The 24,099-nt window shown below is 41.6% G+C and overlaps 1 protein-coding gene across 1 annotated transcript in view; it reads right to left on the minus strand.

Annotated features, from left to right (window-relative positions):
* Positions 1-24,099, minus strand: part of MYO10 (myosin X) — a 196,994-nt gene that overhangs the window by 81,395 nt on the left and 91,500 nt on the right. The window contains exon 4 of the mRNA XM_069958144.1: positions 2,127-2,314. Coding sequence (XP_069814245.1) covers positions 2,127-2,314 — 188 coding nt within the window. The remainder of the gene's footprint in view (positions 1-2,126; positions 2,315-24,099) is intronic.

The following is a 24,099-nucleotide window of genomic DNA, read 5'->3' on the forward strand; positions in this document are numbered from 1 at the left end:
CCACAGGTTTGAAATGTTCTTACACATTAGATTTGCTGCCTAATTTCAGGATTGCTTCACGGTGGGAAATCAACCCAAACTTTCTTGGTGAAGTTATCTCAGGACAGACCATTCCCAAGAAGACAGCTAACATTAGTAAAATGATAACAGCAGAAGCAAACACTGAGCTTTATTATTTGTATAAATAATTGTGCTTACTGCAAACAGAACGGCCTTTAAAAACAGAATTTTGTTATATCTGTCATTATTAATCATTGTGAAGTACTTTATTTGATGTACATTAAAATGCAGACTAAGATAACAGTCCATTAAATCTATTATCACAGTTCTGGACACTAGTATATCTGCCATTGCTTCCAGCTGACTATACAGGACCACGAAACATGATGTCCCATTTTATTAAGTTTATTATAAGGCTATAATAGGATTTATAATAGCAAGCTATAACCAGTAGATTCGGCCCCATCTCATCATATCGCACCTTTTATATTTTCTAATCCACGTGCCTAAACAATGCTCTTGTATTTTCCTTTTATTTTACTGGGTGTAAACAAAGACTAACTCTGTATTAAACACTGCAAAACACAGACATATTCTTAAGATTTAAAATAAGCCCATGTGAAACTGGCCTTTTGGTCAGTATTTTTAGGTAAAACCAGAAATAGTTCCAAATCACAGGACAACGTGCAATTCCAGTATAGATTTCACTGGCTTAGTTTAACTGTGGTGTAGCTATAGTGGTCGCATCAGTCACAGTCATGACTGGGCCCGCCAGCCAGGGGGGCTTGGACAGGGCCCCCTTGCCACCCAGTGTCGGACTGCACCAGAGCCTTCCCCTGCAATCTATCACTGTCACCAAGTAGGAGGCGCAGCAGTGTATCGAATGGCCCCATCAATCAGTGATACAGTGCTGCCGCTCCTACTCACAAAGCAAGCTGTCTTTTGACTGGGCAGGAGGTATAATTAGTAGTACTGGTCTCGGTATATTGGATTGGTCAGTAACAATATGGCAGTAATATGTATGAAGATAATATTCCTGCTTGCATACTGGGGTTATTTGGTAGCTATGACAGCTTTGTAAACAATATACGAGTATAATTATTTTTTAAATATCCTAATTTGTGATCATGATACAATGTATGAGAGCTAAGATGCAGTAACTAAACATAGTTACTACATAGTGAAGGAAGCCATGGGTTAATGGCACCGTGGTGGCAGGCTTGGATGCCTTCACTATGCTTCTGTCTGCCATTGTAATACGGAAACAGAGGGGCTTCCTCTGCTTAAGCAGAAGGAGCCCCTCTGTTATCAAATCCCAATCTGCTGCTTGTCAGGAATGCTTGCAGGCTGTACCAATAGCGCTGCCTGGTTGGTGAGTGTGTGTGTGTGTGTGTGGGGGGGGGGGGGGGGGGGGGGACTCTTACACCAGGCCTTTTGCACTGACCACAAGACAGATCTGATGACTTGTGACTAGAAGACAATACAATAGGGTCTGGTACTTATTTTAGAGATTTTATTAATTTGTCATCATATGGTAAAACTAACATTTTACCGTGGTGGTCTACTAGGCATTACTCCCCCCCTAACCAGAATTCTACTCCACTCTGATAAGGGGACACCCTGCTGTCTCTTGATGGTTACCTGGCTTTAGTATTTCCCTTTCTTAGGTATTTACTCTAAGACGTATGGTGCGTTTACACAGACAGATTTATCTGACAGATTTTGGAAGCCAAAGCCAGGAATGGATTTGAGAAGAGAAGAAATCTCAGTCTTGTCTTTATGACCTATTCTCTGTTTATAGTCTGTTCCTGGTTTTGGCTTCAAAAATCTGTCAGATAAATCTCTCTGTGTAAACGCACCATTAGACTTCTTAGACTTGTCAATTGAGTTAGATACTGACTGAAAGGGCCACGTAATATGGTGCTTTTGGTGGTCTCCCTACAGGAACCACCCATGGCCAGATTCTTCCTTGGAGGCATATCTGGCTACTCTGTTTAGAGAATCTTGACAGAGGCGCCATGGACTCTTTTTGCACACATACATATATATATATATATATATATATATATATATTACTAAATATACTGCATATATATCCTGTGTATACAAATATAACTGCTGCTCACCTGATGAGAACACACTGATTATCATGGCGCTTCCATAGACAGCGGTAACATTCATTGGCCACAGCAAAAATGTGAGGGGGGATTTCTCCCATGTGGTGCCTGCTGTATAGTTCCACTGTGTTTCGGTCATATAAACCAGGTATCAGCTTATAGGGGTTGACAGAAGCAAGGATGGATCCAATATATGTCTGAAATAAAGCAGAAATGAAAACATTACTTACACAACAATGGTGGTATATTTCTAAGAGATATTAGAACCTGGACTTTTAAATGAGTTTAGGGTTCAATGACCTTTATGAATAGAATAACTTGCAGGCCTATTCTAAGGAGATTTGGGTGAGACCAGATTACCATTCATTATAATGGTCACCCCACCCCCCAATATTTCCTGCATCTTGAAAGCCACAACGAGCACTGAGAGATAGTTATGAGCCACATTCAACATATGGTAGGAGAGGGATTTGGGGGTAGGAATAGTAAAGTCAGGGGTATGAACAGGAAGGATAAATAAGCTAGTATAGTACAGGGAAGGGCCCTACATGCTGCTGGTATTACACTTTCTCCCAACAATAAGGACCTGCACAAGAATACCCCTGAAAAGCGAAAATGCTCTGCTGCCCATCGCCCGGTGACAGAGGAGCGGCGGCAGCAGACTGCTTCTCTCTCTAGTGGGCCATCTGGGTGAACTAAGGATCGTCCAGGCAGCCTATCCAGCATTGTTCCAGCATCACAGGTCAGGGGATTGGGAAACACCCTCTCTTGTTCCAGAGGGGGTTTTACCTTCCTCTAGATCAACACAGAAGGGTTTCTTTAGGTTGAACCTGATGGACTCTTATCTTCTTTCAACCTTATTAACGATGCAACTATGTTACTATAAAGTCGCCAACCCCTGTTTGGAATCAGGCAATTTCTTCTCTTTTCATTTTTTTTTTTTAACATTTATTAATAATAGAAAATTGTATAACATCACAAACAAAAACACAGAATATGCATATAGAATAGCACCACAGACAAAAACATACAGAAATACTAGCAAGTTCCTGAGCACGCAATGGGAGTACAATAATCAGAAAGCAGATGTACATAATTTTTGAACCTAATCTCTAGAATTAGGCAATTTCTTATGGCTGGGAACTCAACTACTAATCTAGCAACTTTAGCACAGATTCAGATCATATTAATGGCATATCCTGACCACAAACTGCTGGACTTCATGTCAGACTGGCAACTTCACATAAACACATCTGTAAAAGACGCCCAACAAACATGCCAGCTCAAAAACATAATGCCATCTGAGACTGTTGTTTTTCCCTTTTCTACAACATAACAACTCACCCATTTTACTAGAATTTCTTTTAACATTTAATGTTTGTCCTTTGATGTGAAAACTAGAGAAGGAACAAAAAATGTCTTGATAATTCTGAAATAACTCCAGTTCAAACCACACACAAAATTTTCCAGTGTTTCACATTTCAGACTGGATGCCCAGAACCACCACTGTACTTAACTGTAGCCGATTCTTGGCAGGTCAACCAATAGACTACAGGCGGCAGAAAAAACACTTTCTGAACATAAATGTCACACGATTACAAGATGCAAACACTGGCAGATTTGGTTCATAAACCTATAGGACTGATAAAAATGGAATCAGAAGTGGTCCCCATTCTCTATAGACTTAAGTTTGCCACTAGAGAAGCTAAAACATATTAGGAAAGGAGAAGTGGCAGGCAGGGGTGATTTTTAAGTTGATTTTTCAGTTTCATGGGAGTTGCTCTTTAAGCTGCTGTTCTTTGTCCTTACAAATAAGTTTTACTTACCTTTATGTAACTCCAGGATATGGTATAATCCACATCCTGTAATACAAGCACTATAGGGACTGAGTGGAAGGTAAGCTATCTAAAACCACTGCCTAGGGCACAATGAGAGCTGGACCCATCCCTGGCTGTGAAATCTGGTATACCATAACATGAGGAGTCTTTATAAATGTTTATATACCTCTTCCTCTACACATAGCTAAGTATGTAAGTGTAAGAATTTTACACAGGTGAAAGTGTACAAATAAAAAGGAAGTGTGTGTGTGTGTAGATGGATGTGTCATATGACAAAGTATTTACCATAGATTACAATCTATGTACAAATCAGATATTTTATCCAGTGTGAGGTAAGATCGGTTTACCTGTCACATATCAGTAGACATAAGCCTTACTCTTTTATTTTCAACTTATAATTTATTCAACTTTTCTCTGCTATTCGCCCACGAAATAAAAACAGGTGAGATTACAGATGCAGTATACACTACTCCACAGCATACTTGGTTAATCTCCTTCAATGTCTAATTTTTCCTTAAATGCATTTATGGGTGTGTGTGGCTGCCCTTATGTCTGTCATTATGGAAGCACTGTAATGGCTATGGGTAAGTAGAAGATACAAAGGCCAGTACTCATTCTTTGTGAAGCATAGCAGGAGAGAGGATGGGTAGACAGGAACAGGCTACCGCCTTTCTTCCGGACAGGGTGACGTCAGTGCAAGGGAGGTGCAAATGTATAGTGCAAAATGTTATGACACAAAATGTAAATAAAAAACAAACCATTACAGAAACACGTACAAGTCGTTTCGTTCATTGAGTCCAAAGTGGCCCTGCGGCGTGGAGTCTATAAATCAAATTAGATTCTCACATTAGTAGAAACAGATGACAGTCTCCTCCACCACTAGGGGCATATACACACTGAATTGTAACCGTTTAGTGTCTCCACCATGCACCAATTTGACACAGTCAATTAACCGAGGGACCGACTTGCCGTACGCACTGAATAACAGTGCTCTTTGTAGTGCACCCAAAGTGGTTGTTTGGTTTTACCCACACAGAACCGCTTGCATGTACATAAAATGCCATACACTACAAAAGTACTGTACCAAAGTAATGAAGTCGCCTACATAGCAATCAATTCCGCCAAGCTAAATATATACACAATTTAACACCTGGCATCAGTATTGGCATTGTTTACAGCAGACATTACCCTCTGGCATAGATTGTTGTAACCAGTTATGGGTATTAACCAATCTACTAGACTGATTGAGGAGAACATCATCGGTTACTACCGACGCCAGAATCTAAATGGATTTCTAGACTTCACGCCACAGGGCCCTTCGGACTCAATGAATAAATGACTTGAAGGTGTTTTTGTAATGTTTTTTTTTTTATTTACATTTTGTATCATAACACTTTGCACTATATATTTGCACCTCCCTTGCACTGATGTCACCCTGCCTGGAAGAAGGGCGGTGGCCTGAAACAGTCTGTTCCAGAGGTGAGCATGCTTGTCTACCCATCCTCTCCCTTGCTATACTTCACTAAGAATAAAACATTGTTGACCTGCAAACACAGTAAGTGCCGGCCTTTGTATCGTCTTATTACCCATGTGCGTTTTCTTGTCTCTTGGCTGCGCACCTCTGCACCTGGTCACACTGAACTGATTCCATGCTCATCCACTTACTCTAACAGTTGGACATTTCAGAGTTAGTGCCAGTGGCTGTATTCTATCTGTACCTACTGTAATGGCCATGTCTGTGTTGGCACTACAGCAGGAATAGGACACTGTTACTGTTATGGGTGCACTATGGTAATTACTATTATAAGGGCATTCATGGCAGCTTCTGTTATGTAGTATTGTAGTGGCTACTGCTATAGGGTCTTGTGGTAGTTACTGTAATGTGGATATAGTGACATCTAGCTTCCCACTTGAGTGATTACAGTAGAAAACAGTGCTCTATAGGAGTGATCAGAAGTCTTAAAGCATTTTAGCTGTCAATGCAAATCAGACTTGTAAGTGTCCTAGGCTGTGAGAAATCCATCCTACTCAGATCCAAATGCAGAAGTTTTAAAGGTGTTTTCTGAATGCACACATTTATAATCCACAGGTAGTCAGCACTGCTGACACTTTTTAACATGTGGTATTTTATACCCTCATGGTGCTCAGTAATAGCAACTTGAACAATTCCGACATTTCACCAGTGAGTGCTGTGACTTCTCTTCTTTGTAAAGTTTGGTTTTCTAAGCTGCAGTGATGACTTGTTATTTCATCAAGTGACCGTGAAGTCTATGTGTAGGGGTCTTATTAGACCAAGAGATTTTTCATTCTCTCCAATTAACAATAGACGACCGCAAACACTTTTACAAATGACCTAAAATCGTTAACCATAATACATGGAACAATAGTCGTTAGTTACAATCGTTTGTATACTCTATACTTCTGATTCCAGCAAATGAATATGCAATGTGTACATACACCGAAAGATTTGCAAATGATCAATGAACAATTAACATCCATTTTATAATCTGCTCAAAAGATGCAATTAACGACACATGAACAAATTTTTGTTAGTCGTTTGATCGTTGTCCGCATACCATTGGAAAAGATTATAGCTTAAAGAGACTCAAGAGCTACCTAATGCCCCAATCGGGTCCCCAACTAGGCTGGCCAGGGCTCAGAGTGCAGGAATCTTGCCAGATGGTCAGTGACAGGTGTTCCGTCGCTAACTCATTTATAACCAGAGACAATACATACATATCCCAGAATATATACGGACCCTACACAAGACCCCAGAACACAGACCTCAAAGTAAATACAGACCCTAGAATAAATCTATACCTGAGATCCTAGAGCAGAGACCCCAGAATAAACATATGTATCAGACATGACCACAGAATACAGACTTCTCCGTAAATATGTATCCCACCTCAGATCAGACCCCAGAATATGGACCCCGGGAATACAGTATACACAATAGGCACAGGACCAGATCAGGCTCCTAAGATAAATACAGACTCATACAGACCATATCCACTAAACCACTGACCCTAGACTAGACCCACTAAACAAATACTGACCCTAGACACAGATGCTACACTACTTCCTAGCTTTAAATCCTGCAAACATGTACTGTATAACATCTTAGCTGTGTAGGTCCTTAGACATTTCCTGCAAATCAATGCACATTGTAATATAATCAGAATACACTGGAAAGACGTGTCAAAACCATGATGTGTATCACAGTCCAATTTGGGTATAGTCATACAATGCAGTGCAGAGCAGATGAGTTTTTTTTTTTTTTGTTTATAATCACCATTACCATGAAAATTCTAGTTTTGGTACAAAGTTTTGCAGTAATTTCTGTAATGTTATCCATTTAAGTGAGCAATTTTGATAGAAGTTTCCAGGCATCTCAAAACCCAACTACCCAACTAGGTGACCCCCTGCTACTTGTCATGTACAGTGTCTCAGCCACTCATGGTAAGTCAGACTACTTATTCCTTTTGCGATCTTCAAAAGAGCAGCACATGAAAACAGCAGTCTCTCCCTAGGACTGCTACAAGTATCATTTGGCAAATTGGCAAAATTCATTGCTCTGTATAAAACAATAAGGAGTGAAGCCTCATTTTGTCTAGACGCCGGTAAATTCCCCTGTGTTTATTTTAAACATGAAAAAATACAGGTTCCTGTTACTTTAGAACCCCTTAGGCACTTGTATGTGTGAAACCTTCCAACATGCTGAGTTTTGTTTTATTCCATTAATTTTATTGAGTTTCAGCTTGTATAGTGTGTATAGTGTGACAATCAGATTACAGAATGACATCATCACCAAACAATGCTGTGGAAAAAAAACATTTAAGTTTCAACCAACAATTGTGACATCGCTAAAAAGGTAATTTGTGGTTTAACATTTCAACACTTTAGTTCTAGAAAATATGGAAGAAGATTAACAAGGGAAGAACAAGAAGACATTAGTAAACACTAGGTTGTAGGATAAATGCGACTAAGAAGGGACTAAGAAGTTAGAAGTGACTTGGATGATCATCTGTGTGAACATCTTTACATTAGTGTTGGGCGCCTTGTGTACTAGCCAAGCAGGTAAACAAGACATTGGTGTAACTATAGTGGTAACATACAAAAGTTTGACTGGAAATGCAACAGGAGAGAGGAGAAGACTGTAGGTGTTTGTTTAAACTAAAATGGATGCTGAGTGACTGGGTGACCACAGACGGCTCTCCATCGTCAGCCAAAGGGCTTCCCTTTTCATGTATATAGTAGTAAAAGTACTTCTAGAATTCTGAGTCCTGGTATAAAAGGTCTATAGAGTAGGGTCAGCAACACCTGTGAGGCAGTCAAACGATAAAGGAGAAGTCCAGTGAACATTTTTATTAAAGTATTGTATTGCCCCCCAAAAGTTATAGAAATCACCATTATACACTCATTATTGGAAATGCTTATAAAGTGCTTTTTTTCCTTGCACTTACTACTGCATCAAGGCTTCACTTCCTGGATAAAATGGTGATGTCACGACCCGACTCCCAGAGCTGTGCGGGCTGTGGCTGCTGGAGAGGAGGATGTCAGAGGGATGCTCAGTGTCCCTCCAGTGCCCTGTGTCCCTCAGTGTCCCCCTGCCATCATCCTCTCCAGCAGCCACAGCCCGCACAGCTCTGGGAGTCGGGTCGTGACATCACCATGTTATCCAGGAAGTGAAGCCTTGATGCAGTAGTAAGTGCAGAGAAAAAGCACTTTATAAGCATTTCCCATAATAAGTGTATATCGGTGATTTGTATAACTTTAGGGGGGCAATACAATACTTTAATTAAACAATTCACTTCTCCTTTAACATCTTTGAGCATATAATAAAGAGATATCCTGGAACAACAGGATAGGTATAGGTTTTATGTAGATGTATAGTCCTTCAAAAAGTGACTGCAAATAAAAGACTGATATTGAAAAAGAAAAAAGTAACATAAAAGGATAAAAGGCTTGTGCAATTATTAATAATACAATTCCAAACTTATATACAGTATACAAACCAATTCAGGAAGTGACTCAATTACTCAACTCAATGAACTTTGTACCATATAAGCCCTTATCCTAGGATCTCCAACAACCCAAGTAGCATGGAAGGAACACCAACAATTCTATTTATACACTATATTCTATTGCTATTTAGCGCCATCATATCTAATAGTGCTGTACAAAGACTTTCAAGATTTTTAGGTAAATAGGTAAATACTACTTGAATGAAAATTAGAATTATTTAGGACAATTCAGTTAAAGCTGCCACGAAAACAAGGCCTAGGGTAGCCTGGATTTCTAATGGCCTGGAGTCAATGACTGGGGAATGTGACTAGAGTTATAAATTACGTAACCAATTATAATGAATTGCTGTAATATGAAATATTACATTGCCTCATTAAACAGCTAATGTCTCTATCATTTCACAGTGTTACATTAAAAAGGTTAACAGAATCTAGAGCTGTAATGTACGAGCCACATGCCAGGCAGCCGCATACAACAGCTGGATACAGTCACTGTTCTCAGCTTGGTCACAAACAAAACACATGTCTGAGAGTGATCAGGCAAAACAGAGGAATACTTAGAAAATGTAGCTGCTGACCCATCATAAACACAGACAAGATAATTCATGGTCTTGTTTTAGCTTTTCAACTTAGTTTAAGGCCTGTGGTATTGTAATGAGTGATTTTCCCAGTCCCCTACTAATTTGCACTGGGCTTCATCCAACTTTCTCTCTAAATTATACACTGGACATCTAAGGCCACATTCCCTCTGCTAAGCCATTGTATGTGCTGGCTTTATCCAGGACAGTAGTATGAAAATGTTACTGTAATATACAGTGAAAAACACGCTTTCAAGTACAAAATAGGGTGATCATAACACTACACGATGACTTCAATCGTGTGGTTCTTTCTGCAACTAAATGTATATAATATGCAGAAAACTCCAACTTAACCCACTCTCACCAAGAGACCTAGGTGATGTCTACCATGTCGGCCTGCAAATTTATATTTTTCCTATATGTTTCTTAAAGTGCACAAAAATATTTACCTTTTTGCTTGATCTGTGCTAGGTACAGTTTTAATAAGTCCCCCCCCCCCCCCAAGTCTGTTCATCCACAGTTGTAGATTTTCTGCAGAACCACAGTGTTTACAGCAAGCGCAAAATATGTAATGCTGCAGATTTATTGTGGATTTTGTCTTTCCCATTAAAGTGAACGGGGAAAATCCACAATTTATCTATAGCACTTCCACCACCAAAACTGACATAAAGCAGATATGTAGTATAGAGCTAATAGCTGAGACTTCTAAAATAATATATATATATGTATATATATATACATACACACACACACACACACACACACATATGTTATGCCTGGTTGCAACTGTATGTGCTTCAACTCTCTGGAATTTCATGCATAAAATCAGCAGCAGATATGCTACTTGGGGCTGTACTTTTCCCCATACCTGTATGGGGAAAGATGTAAAGACAGTTAATTCTAACTTTCCCCTTATTGCATGATGTCTGAATTTAGTATGTAACACTTAAAGAAGTTGTCCAGGGAAAATTAAATTGTAAGAGATGGCGGGGGATCCTATGGAGCCGCCAGAAAGAAACGGGTAAACTGGAAGAGTGCTTACTCGGCTCTTTCCGGCAGCTCCATAGGAATAAATAGATCCGTGGGTCACGTGCCGTACCCATGGCTCTATTCATAACGAAGAAGCTAGGGGCCAGATACAGAGATCAGCAGGGGATATTGAGGTCAGACCCCCTGCGATCTCTTACTTGTCCCCTATCTAGAGGGGAAGTTGATTTTCTGTGGACAACCTCTTTAAAGGGATACAATCAGCCCGTTTGGGCTGATATGGTTCCCTTGAGCATTGTATAAAGCACCTGGAGCGGCCCCTGCACGTACCGGCCGCGGCCGCAGCAGGTGCTTTATAACGGAGAAAATTACTTTTATTCCCCGGCTCGTGACTAGATATGAGCGGGGAAGTAGTCATGGTGGGCGGCTCCCCGGTCGTATCTAGTCACTGCGCTCTGCCTGTCAGCGCACTCGGCGGGATGATCGACAGGCAGAGAGGCCAGTAACAGACCTCTCTGCCTGTCAATCATCCCCTCTGAGCGCGCTGACAGGCAGAGCGCAGTGACTAGATACGAGTGGGGAGCCGCCCACCATGACTACTTCCCCGCTCGTATCTAGTCACGAGCCGGGGAATAAAATTCATTTTCTCCGTTATAAATCACCTGCTGCGGCCGCAGCCGGTACGTGCAGGGGCCTGTCCAGGTGCTTTATACAATGCTCAAGGGAATCATATCAGCTCAAACGGGCTGATTGGTTTCCTTTAATGTAATGCTGCTACTGTTCCACATAATATGAATATCAAACCATAAACCTCACTATTGGGAGTATCATCTACAAGTGGTAAGAGAAGAGCTAGAGGATGCCCAAGAGGATCTTATTATTCAACAACTGCTTAGTCCCCTGGATTTGCATTATTCCATTTTATCTTGCAGCGCTGCATTAGAGACAAGTAATGGAACATGCTTAAGAAAGGCCTCGGGAGGAAGCTGCAACCTCACACTTTTGTATTTTTGCTATGAAGTAAAAAAACACCTATTTTTTACTCTGGACCTGAGGGTCTGCAGAAAGGGAATGGTTTTGGAGACAGGGATCTGCGTCTGATGTTCTTGCTGCTGGCTCCCGTAACTTAAGGCCATTACACAAAGAGATTATCGTTCTATGCTCTATAACAATAGTTCGCTAGCAATAACTAGCGATTTTTTAGCAAACGATTCTGAGGTTATTACATTTACTCATTATAAAATAGTTTTTATGTCGTTATTTGGTGGCTAATCGTTCCTCAGGACAGCCCACACAACATGATTTATCGACGAAGGACTTATTAAACGAACAAATATGCAAACGATCGGCAAACTACCAACGATAATTTTTCAACATGTTGAAAGACCAAAATAAAAGATTTTTCATTGTTGGTTGTTATTACACAGACAAATAATTGTTCATTTCGATCGTTTTAGCGAATTTTTAAACGGTAATCGTTCCGTGTAATAGGGCCGTTAGATGTGCACTGCTGTTGTAGACTATCTATCTATATCTTTCCATCCACCCACCTACCATCTATTTTTGACTTCATTATTGTTTAGATCTGTGTTTTCCTTCTTTTTTTACATATTGCCAATAAATTTCCATCACCTTACAGAAGAAAGGGCAGCAGCAGCAAAACCCTGTTAAGGCATGTAAAGTACACTGATGAGTACACACCAGAACATCGCATTCTGCTCTTTCACTTTACCGAGCAGAGGGCAAGAAGACTTTGTGAAATATGGTTACATGAAAAACATAACATCTGCATAGTTTTGTGACAAATCTTCTGAAGTACACAAGCTGCAGTTTCTCCCTTTTAACATCCGTCCAAAACTAGTAAAAACAAATCTAAAAATATCACCATAGAATTTTTCTACACCGCTACTAAAAGAAAATTGGAGTCCTGCTGACATTCACCCATGTATTACACTTTCAGCTCCTTTTCAGCAAAACTTGCAGAATCACATATACTTATAGGCTGACTCTTACTGAAAACACGAGTAGAAAGTTAAGGGGGGGGGGGGGGGGCATTATGCTCCCCCTAACACCCTATGGACTGTATATGTATCCTTTAGTATGCCGGCTCCTTTAAGATTTTAAGAATACCTGAGACTGCCCATAAGTTTATTATTGTAATGTATATATGTTGTTATGTATTGCGATTATGTTGTCTTTAATTAGACAGATTTTGGATTACTATAGCTGTACACAGGATTGACAGTGTTCTGCCTATCACCTATGGGGAGGAACAGAGGGTAGGAAAAGACTGGCATGGCAAGTCTGTGATGGCAAGTCTCAAAAGGGAAGAGCAACTTGGTTATTTTACCAGAAGAGACCTAGACAAAGTGTAATGTAGGCAATGGTGATCACAAGGAAAAATTGACCATGAAAAGAAGTACTTATAGTGTTTTGTGTGGGCCACCAGTGAGGTGATATTGTACTGTCACCTGGGAGATAGGTAGCTTCGGAGAGTGGCTATGGAAAGAAAATCAGCCCTCTAATGAAACCAGTAGGAAATGACAGATAGTATGCTCAAACCTATGGAAGGCCATATTATGGGTGGAGGCCGAGGAGAAGTTCAGTTGCCCTGCAGGCTTGCAAACTTGTGTCCTTGCTGCTTAGTCCTGTAGAAAGCTGGATTGTGTGAAGCAGGCATCAGGATTGTGTGAAGCAGCATCATGAAAGCCTTTGATGGTCATGGCCAAATTGTTAGGGCAAAGTGTTTTCTTAAGGCATGAAAGAAGAAGGCCTGATCACACGTCAAATGTTCACAATCTACTAAAAAACAAGGAACAGAGTGCAGCACACCTTGTGTAAAACTGCTGCTTGCATAGAAATAAGACAGTAGATTACTGGTGGTGCTACGGGCCCGACACCGCCAATGGTCTGCTGTCGTTCCAGGTACCTGAGCAATTCGGTGCAGGAATTAGAGAAAGATAAACACAATCAGAGGTCCAATATGTGGAGTCTTTCCTGATGGATTAGGCGCTGCACGGCAAGTCCAAGATCCTGATCAAAGGAGGATGAGATTCGTAGTAGGTCTAATAAAACCATATTTATTACAGATAATGCATTTTGAGGGGGTCCCTCTTCGTCAATATATTCTTTTAATCCCTTTTATGCTCTTCCCCACTCAATGTCTGTGTGTAATAGTACAGATATCGAGTGGGGAACGAGGAGGAAGCGAGTGCTGACAATGACAGCCTTAAGAGTTGTAACCATCAAGATAGCAGTGTCATTGTATGTCAGGAATATGTATCTACAGGTGTCTCCTTTTAAAGGGTAATTAATGAAGAGAAATTTCCCCTTGTTACAAGAAACTGCACAGACATAAACAATCCTTTCTCCAAATAGGGAAAAACATACTCACCACCTAAAACCTTTATCAGAGCTAGTACTGGAATGTGTAACTCAATGTATGTCAGAATATTTTGAAAGGCTTTATTTTAAGTTTTATGATAGTCATAATAGAATAACCAGTTACATAACAAGACCTGTTATTTCCAGGCATATAATACAAGGCCATGCTGCATTCAAGAGGAAGATCGTGCATTATAAATGCAAAATTAAAAATGCCAAGTATACTGTACAGGATACCTGTCTTTGGCCAATTACATTGGCACTGTTTCTAATGAACTACACAGTAACATACAGTACAACATACACTCAAAATACAAAAAAAAAGAAGCACACACTTAACCCTGCCCTGCCTGCACAATTAGACCCATTTTTTGACATTGTTGAGAATTTCCTTTTCTGTTTTAGCTGCTAGAGAGAATCTTTGCTAGTAGTTTAAAGGGGTTATCCAGAGCTACAAAAACATGGCCACTTTTCCCCCACTCTTGTCTTCAGTTCAGGTGTGGTTTGCAATTAAGCTCCATTTACTTCAGTGGAGCCGAGTTTCAAACCCAACCAAACTGGAGAGAAGAGTGTTGCAAAAGTGGCCATGTTTTTGTAGCACTGTACAACCCCTTCAATGAACAAAACAAATTACCAGAGCAAACTTGGCAGAAAACAATAAGTCAGAATAGCGATCACTGGCAGGTTTCAGCTCTGAAGCCTGCAAAAAGTGTGAATGGGGCTCTTTGCTGAACCAAAGCCTGTATCTCTGGAACAGCACAAGACAACTGATGTATTTGCAAACTAGAAGTAGTTATAGAGTCTGTTAGGTAGGTTTATAGAATGTGTGTACTCTGATATTGTGTTGAACATTCACATTAATAATGGCAATAATTTTAAGGTATAATAGGAAATCTAATTTTGTTAAATGTTGTCAGACAGTAAAATGCCCGGGGGAGTCTTGGCGAGTAAATATATTTAAATACATTCCCTTCCCTTCTGTCCTGAGCAGGTGAGGATACAAATTGCTGAGATTACGCTACACTTCTGGAAGTAATTTGTTGTGTCATTTCAAGAGGAAGGCTGCAGGTTGCTGCCCCTGCTGTCTTAAGATTGTGTCTTTGTGCTTAAGAGAAGTGAAGCAGCTACAGCTTTTTGTTTATGTGTCCTATAAAAGCTGGGTTCATCATTATAAACCTTGCTGCTTAAGCTGGAATAACAAGCTTACTGTGGGTATGATTTTCCCTGACACAGATGTTCCACAGCAACTGAAGTAGCCTATTTTTAGAGTAAAGAAAACATGCTGGTCAATGGCACTATTCAGGTGGAGCGACAGTACCTGTAAACTATTTTAAGACAAACTCTTCTGGGGTAACAGCCAATTAGCACATGGGTTTTGGACAGTATTACACATTCCTAATGGCTATGCTCACACACAGAAAGTGTGGGGAACAGAGTCCGCTCAAAAAGGAGAAAAGTGAAACATGTTGGCACTGCCTAAAATGAGAGACTCTGTTTCTTTCTCCAAAGGAAACTTAGCTTTATATACAACTAGAAATATAGGGGGAGATTTATCAAACATGGTGTAAAGTGAAACTGGCTCAGTTGCCCCTAGCAACCAATCAGATTCCACCTTTCATTTTCCAAAGACTCTGTGAGGAATGAAAGATGGAATCTGATTGGTTGCTAAGGGCGACTGAGCCAGTTTCACTTTACACCATGTTTGATAAATCTCCCCCATAATGTTTAGGATGTCCCTGTGATTTCTTAGTAAACCTTTTCTCTCAGAATTAGGTTAAATAGCTAAGTCAGCCATCCACACAAGAAAGCTCTTTCTCCTGACTCCATCTAAACATGTAAGCTTGGACTAGCTGAGTGTGCATGTTTACATTAATGAGGAGAGGGCATACAAATTAGCTGTACCCCAGAAGGAAGATAACTGTATCTCAAGAGCCCCTTAAAAGTAGGTTCCCTTTAAAGCGAATGTACCATTGGGTGCATCGCTTTTTTTTACGGTAGTGGATTAGCTTCAGCATAGGGATCCCAGTGGCATGGCCCTTTTTTTGCACCTTTCTTTGCCTGCGCACTGGCCCAGCTCTATGCACTGGGGGCGGGGCCACCGCTTCCCAGTGGGACCATATCCCTTCCCCTCTGTGACGTGGCTCTATCGGAATTAATGCAGTGCATAGACCCATAGACTCCGGGAAAAGTAGCAATAACAGGTATTGCACAAGACATATGTAATGGAGGCCATAAAGCGGAGAGAGAATAGCACAAGTCCAGTGGACGCACAGTCCAGTCACCATAACAGTTCCACACATCAGGACATATTCTTTGGGAGGCTAGGACGGGGCTCTTGAAGGAGGTATTAGAGCTGACAGGGTTGCCCTCTAGCAGTCAGAAGAGGGTGATCTTGCAGGGCTGGGCGGACCATCGCAAGGTAAACCTCCACTATGAGTGTCCCGGAAGGCTAGCCAGGGTGACCAAAGTTTTAGGAAGGATTCGTGTTTACCATCAACCCAACTTATCACCTCTTCCAGTCTACAGATGTGATTGAGCTTATCAAACCAGCTGGATACCGTAGGAGGGTCTGGGCTGAGCCAAGAAAGCGGTATCAGCAGTTTAGCTGCAGCTACTATATGTGTGGCCAGGGAGAGTTTGGAGGGTGTAAAAGCTTTCGTGGGTGATGCTAAGACTATTAATTGTACTATGAGGAATATAGTGGTGTTGCAAGCTATATTGATGGTCCGCTCAACCGCTATAATTTATAAGCTTTTAATACAATTTAAATACTGTCATTAACCCTTTAAGGGCGGGGCCAATTTTCCTTTTTGCGTTTTCGTTTTTTCCTCCTTGTGTTTAAAAGGCCATAGCACTTGCATTTTCCACCTAGAAACCCACATGAGACCTTATTTTTTGCATCACTAATTGTACTTTGCAATGACAGGCTGAATTTTTGCATAAAGTACACTGCGAAACCAGAAAAAAATTCAAAGTGTGGTGAAATTGAGAAAAAAAAAACGCATTTCTTTTATTTGGGTGGACTGTGTTTTTACGCCATTCGCCCTGGGGTAAAACTGACTTGTTATGCATGTTTCTCAAGTCGTTATGATTAAAACGATATATAACATGTATAACTTTTCTTGTATCTGATGGCCTGTAAAAAATTCAAACCATTGTTAACAAATATACATTCCTTAAAATCTCTCTATTCCCAGGCTTATAGCACTTTTATCCTTTGGTCTATGGGGCTGTATGAGGTGTCATTTTTTGCGTCATGATGTTTACTTTCTATCGGTACCTTGATTGCGCATATACGACTTTTTGATTGCTTTTTATTACATTTTTTCTGGATTTAATGCGACCAAAAATGCGCAATTTTGCACTTTGGGATTTTTTTGCGCTGACGCCGTTTACTGTGCGAGATCAGGAATGTGATTAACCCCTTCAAGACCAAGCCTATTTGCACCTAAAAGACCAGGCTCATTTTTCAAAATCTGACCTGTCTCACTTTATGCGCTTATAGCTCATTGATGCTTTAACGTATGCTTGTGATTCTGAAATTGTTTTTTCGTCACATATGGTACTTTAAATAAGTGGCAATATTTGGTCACTACTTTGTGTGTTTTTGTGAAAAACATCAATATATCATGAAAAATTTTATGAACTTTGAAATTCTCTGCTTCTAAAAAAAGAAAGTCGTATCACATAAATTAGTTACTAAGTCACATTACCGATATGTCCTCTTTATTCTGGCTTCATTTCATAAACATATTTTACTTTTTAGGGTGTTACGGGACTTATCAGCAAATTACCACATTTTCGTGAAAGTTTCCAAAACTGATTTTTTAAGGGACCAGTTCTTTATTTAAGTAGATTTAGGAGGTTTGTATACTGGAAACCCCCATAAGTGACCCCATTTTGGAAACCACACACAAAAGAATTAATCTAGGGGTATAATGAACATTTTAACCCTACAGGGGCTGGAGGAAAGTATTCACCATTAGGCCGTAAAAAAATGAAAAATTAAAATTTTCCAATAATATATACTTTTAGATTAAAGTTTCTCATTTTCAAAAGGAACATAAGAGAAAAAGCACCCCAAAATTTGTAACACAGGTTCTCTTGAGTACTACGGTACCCCATATGTGGGCGTAAACCACTGTATAGGGCACACAGCGGGGCTCAGAAGGAAGGGAGCACCAACTAGCTTTTCCATTGCAGATTTTGCTGAAGAAGTTTCCGAGCGACAGGTGCGTTTGCAGAGCCCCTGTAGTGTCAGCAGAGAGAAAAAAAAACATAAGCCACCCCATTTTGGAAAGTACACCCCTCAAAGAATTCATCTTGGGGTAGGATGAGCCCATTTTGACCCCACAGGTATTAGAAAGTATTAGTATTAGTATTAGTGGTCATATGTGGGCATAAACCACTGCATGGGCACACAGCGGGGCTCAGAAGGAAAGGAGCGCCAATTAGCTTTTTCAATGCAGATTTTGCTGAAGAAGTTGCTGAGCGCCAGGTGCGTTTGCAGAGCCCCTGTAGTGCCAGCGGAGTAAAATCTCCCCATAAGTCACCCCATATTGGAAAGTACACCCCTCAAAGAATTCATTTTGGGGTGTGGTGAGCATTTTGACCCCACAGGTATTAGAGGAAAGTATTCAAAAGTAGACAGTAAAAATGAAAAACTCAAATTTTTCCAATAATATGTTCCTTTAGTTTGAAATTTCTCAATTTCACGAGAAAAAGGAGAGAAAATTCACCACAAAATCTGTAACGCAGGTTCTCCTGAGTAGAACGGTACCTCATATGTGGGCATAATCCACTGTATGGGCACACAGCCGGGCTCAGAAGGGAAGGAGCGCCAATTAGCATTTTCAGTGCAGATTTTGCTGAAGAAGTTTCTGAGCGCCAGGTGCGTTTGCAGAGCCCCTGTAATGTCTACAGAATAGACCCCCTCCCAAAAGACACCCCATTTAGGAAAGTGCACCCCTCAAAGAATTCATCTTGGGGTAGGATGAGCATTTTGACCCAACAGGTATTAGAGGAAAGTATACAAAATTGGCCAGTAAAAATGAAAAACTCGAATTTTTCCAATAATATGTTGGTTTAGTTTGAAATTTCTAAATTTCACAAGGAACAGGGGAGAAAATGTACCCCAAAATCTGTAACGCAGGTTCTCCTGAGTACAACGGTACCCCATATGTGGGCCAATTTGCTGGAGCAAAACCGCAGCTAGTAATAGTTATTAGAATAGCACAGTTACTAAAATAAAAAAAAAAATGAGATTACAGGTAATGTCAGGTGGTTACGGGCAACCTGGGGTGGTTACGGGTAATCTGGAGGTGGTTATGGACAGTCTGGGGTGGCTCCGGGTAATCTGGAGGTGGTTACGGGCAACCTGGGGTGGTTACGGGTAATCTGGGGTGGATACGGTCAACATGGGGTGGTCACGGGCAACCTGCTGTGGTTACGGCAACCTGGGGTAGTTACAGGCAACCTGGGGTGGTTAGAGGCAACCTGGGGTAGTTACGGGCAACGTGGGGTGGTTACGGACAACCTGCGGTGGTTGCAGAAATTCTAGGGTGGTTACAGGCAACCTGCTGTGGTTACGGACAATCTGGGGTGGTTACGGATAAACTGAAGTGCTTATAGGTAATCTGAGGTGGGTACCTGTAATCTGGCGTAGTTACGGGCAATCTGGAGGGGGTCATTGACAATTTGGGGTGGTTAGAGGCAAGGTGCGGTGGTCAGAGGCAAGGTGCGGTGGTCAGAGGCAAGGTGCGGTGGTCAGAGGCAAGGTGCGGTGGTCAGAGGCAAGGTGCGGTGGTCAGTGGCAAGGTGCGGTGGTCAGTGGCAAGGTGCGGTGGTCAGTGGCAAGCTGCGGTGGTCAGTGGCAAGCTGCGGTGGTCAGTGGAAAGGTGCGGTGGTCAGTGGAAAGGTGCGGTGGTCAGTGGCGAGGTGCGGTGGTCAGAGGCGACGTGCGGTGGTCAGAGGCGACGTGCGTTGGTCAGAGGCGACGTGCGGTGGTCAGAGGCGACGTGCGGTGGACTGAGGCGACGTGCGGTGGACTGAGGTGACGTGCAGTGGTTGCATGCAATCTGGGGCGTTACATGTAATCTGGCATGATTAGGGGCAACCTGGGGTGGTTATGTGCAACCTGCGGTGGTTACGGGCAACCTGGGGGGCTTACAGACAATCTGGGATTGTCACGACAGACTGAAGTGCTTATAGGTAATCTGGGGTGGGTACATGTCATTTGGGGTGGTTACAGGCAATCTGGGGAGATTATGGACAATCTGGAGGGGGTCACTGGCAAATAATGTGCGGTGGTTACGGGCAACGTGCGGTGGTTACGGGGCAACGTGTGGTGGATACGGGGCAATGTGCAGAAGTTACGGGCAACGTGCGGTAGTTACGGGCAACGTGCGGTGGGTACGGGTAATCTGGGGGGTTAGCGGTAAACTGCAATTATTACTATAATAAAAAGTGTGTGTTTTATTTTTTTGTATGTTTGTCACTTTTTGTACTTTACACATTCCTTTTCACTGTATTACTATGATTACTGTGATATTTTCTATCACAGTAATCATAGTTCAGTGACAGAGACCAAATTGGTCTCTGTCACTTTAAATTTTCAGAGTTTGCTGGTTGTGGAGTGCATGCGCACTTCATAACCAGCCAGGACATCGAGGAGGAAGGAGCTCCAGGATCAGGTGAGTATATGGGGTAGGGGGCGGTGATAGACTTGGGGGACAGGACACTTCACTTTTTATCCCGTCACCAATTATTTATGGTGACAGGGCATAAAAAGTGCTGATCAGCACATGGTACAAGCGATCAGTGGTATATAGTATATACCGCTGATCGCTTATACCGGGACCCCACAAGGGGGGGTCCCTGATCACTATCCCATGCTCTCTGCTACCTCCGGTGGCAGAGAGCATGGGGCTTTCATTCATTTTTAGTTTTCCATCGTTGTGAACAGACATTCTGTTCACAGCGATGGCTGCGGCCATCTTGGATCTGATGGCCGCCGGGGGAGGGGGGTTAGTGATTCCCTACTAGGTAGGGGGGGGCTGATCTGGGGTCTGATGGACACTTTTCATCTCCCCCCACCGTGAATCCACCTTGAGATGAAAAGCAGCGGAGGCACCAGCCCATTAGTGACCGCCGTATGGGCGGTCGCTAAGGGGTTAATGAGGGTCGGCTGCGGGATCGCAGCTGATTCTCATTGCCTCCGGCCCGAAGACACATGAGAGCAGGATCGCTCTCTCTGCAGCGATCCCACTCTCATAATAAAGCCCCTGTCAGTCAGGAACGTATATATACATTCCTACTGCACGGGCATGTGCAATAGGAACGTATATATACAGATTGCTGACATGAAGGGGTTAATTAATAGTTCGGGCGATTATACACGCGGCGATAGCAAACATGTTTGTTTATTTATTTATTTACTTTTATTTAAAACATGGGAAAAGGGGGGTGATTCAGACTTTTATTAGGGGAGGGGGCTTTTTACTAATAACAATACTTTTTTTTTTACACATATACTAGAAGCCCCCCTGGGGTTAGGGTTATTCCCCCTGGGGTTAGGGTTATTCCCTCTGGGGGACTTCTAGTATATACACTTTGATCTCTCATTGAGATCTTTGCTGTATAGTTATACAGCAAAGATCAATGAGATCGGCACACAATTGCTTTTGGCTGCTGCAGCCGAAAACAAGCAAGTGCCGAGCCGGGGTCGGCGCCATCTTGGAGCGGACCCCGGCCAGCAGCAGGTATAGAGATCGCTGTCCCGGAGGAGCAATCTCCCCCACTAGACACCAGGGAAGTGCTGCAGCCAGATTAGCGGGCACGGCGATCACACCGTGTCCGCTAATAGCCGCGATCCCGGGCTACACGCGGCACCCGGGATCGCGGCGGTTCAGAGCGGGGTCGCCGCTCTGAGGTTAAAGGAGAAGTGCGGCCAAAATTTTTAGTAAAGTATTGTATTACCCTCCAAAAGTTATACAAATCCCCAATATACACTTATTACGGGAAATGCTTATAAAGTGATTTTTTTCCCTGCACTTACTACTGCATCAAGGCTTCACTTCCTGGATAAAATGGTGATGTCACGACCCCACTCCCAGAGCTGTGCGGGCTGTGGCTGCTGGACAGGATGATGGCAAGGGGACACTGAGGGACACAGGGCACTGGAGGGACACTGAGCATCCCTCTGCCATCATCCTCTCCAGCAGCCACGACCCGCACAGCTCTGGGAGTCGGGTTGTGACATCACCATTTTATCCAGGAAATTAAGCCTTGATGGAGTAGTAAGAGCAGGGAAAAAAGCATATTTTAAGCATTTCCCATAATAAGTGTATATTGGTGATTTGTATAACTTTTGGGGGGCAATACAATACTTTAATATAACTTTTTGCCGGACTTCTTCTTTAATCATTGAGAGCAGAGCACAATAATGCAGATTCAAAAAGATAAAAATACATAAATAAGTACATATTAAATAAAATAATAAAACATATACAATTTCATCAATGAGTCAGGAATTGATTTATTTATTTTCCACTTATAAAATGATTATTATTATTCCACGTATAAAACTACATGAATAATTACAGATTAAATTAAATAATAAACCATATACAATTTCATCAATGAGTCAGAAAATTGATTTATTTTCTATTTGGTTCACATAAAAGAACTGTTACTAATAAAAAAAGAAGTGTCTTTTTACTATTTTTTTTTTTATATTAACAAGCTTGCAATATACTTGTTATGTGAACATGTGTTTTTAATGTCAGACTCAAAGAAAAATCAGACCCATGCGAGCACAAATTAGACATGTGAGCTTAAAGTGCCAGAGGCAGCATTAACTCGCATGACTGGCACACATGCCAAAGGATCACCCCAGGACTCTCTGACCTTGGAAAATCAGCTAAGGTCATATATTAAATTGAATGTGTTTAGCCATATTGATTGTCTCAACCAATTTATTTACACATACAGTAATCTACCAGAACCCATAATAAACTACGAATGAACAAGACATACAATGTCCTTTAGGGATCACTATTGTGCTTTTCCAAATAGTACAGGTAATGTGAGAAAAAGTGGGGTAATACTAAAACAAACAGCAAAAGTTAAATTTATTTATTTTTTTAATACCATTATTAGAGGGATAAAAGCAAGATAAAAGCTGAACGGAAGTATTATAACTGAATATCTAAGTTGGCTAGGTATTCAATGGAGGGTACCTCGCAGTTGTCTCTAGGTTTAACAGACCTATCAGAAGTCAGTCTTACTGTCTCCCATGTCCTCTCCACCTACAGGAAAAAACCTGAAGGTTTATTGATGGTGGTGGAGCAAGTTCAGTTCAGACTCATCTGGCTCTGAATAAAGACTAACCAGAACAAAGACTAACCAGAACAAGTGTTACCTGCTAAGTGAATATCCAGGGCCTGGCCAGCTAGCCTAGGCCCCATACTGGGTACCATGCTGATTCAGATCCTGGTCTTGCCTTTTTCAAGCACTCCTCTACTCTATCTATGTCGGGCTAGTGATCCTTTAGTGAAGCTACTGTCGATGGGGACAAGGAATTTTTCATGCTGAGAGTGCAACATTTCTTGTGAAGCAGACAGCATTTTGGAAACAGCAACTAAAGCAGATTTACTCTGCTGCACTTTGCTAGGACCTAACGGGTAATTCCAACAGCTAGTTCTCCCTTCAAAGGGTCCTGTGTTCCTGGATCGTATCACTCGGTGCCCACAACCAACAAAAGGCGGATCATCTCTCAAATCTATCACCACCAAGGCAAAGAGGTAAAAGCCCCTTCCAGCTGAGTACTTAGCGTCTGGATACTTCCCCCCCCCATACGGTAGCTTACTGTCTCTCAAGTCATCAAGTCAATTCAAGTCTTATCTCACCAATATCTACTCCTACAGAGAGTACAAGCATCTCAAAGTATTTCATCAGTATAACTTCTTCAAGCAGTGAATATAAAAGGGATCTCTCTCAAGCTATTATCCGTACCTTACTTACAATGGAATTGTCTATTGTATACTGCACCTTTAAGAGAGTTTCAAGTAAAACATTTTTCTGTTTAAGTTACCCTGGACTCTGTGGTTCCTCTTCACTTTTAATGGGGGTGTGTTAGGATTGTGTTATACAACTTTCGAGCCCTGTG

Source organism: Dendropsophus ebraccatus, chromosome 2 (genome assembly GCF_027789765.1).
Source record: "Dendropsophus ebraccatus isolate aDenEbr1 chromosome 2, aDenEbr1.pat, whole genome shotgun sequence".
NCBI lineage: Eukaryota > Metazoa > Chordata > Amphibia > Anura > Hylidae > Dendropsophus > Dendropsophus ebraccatus.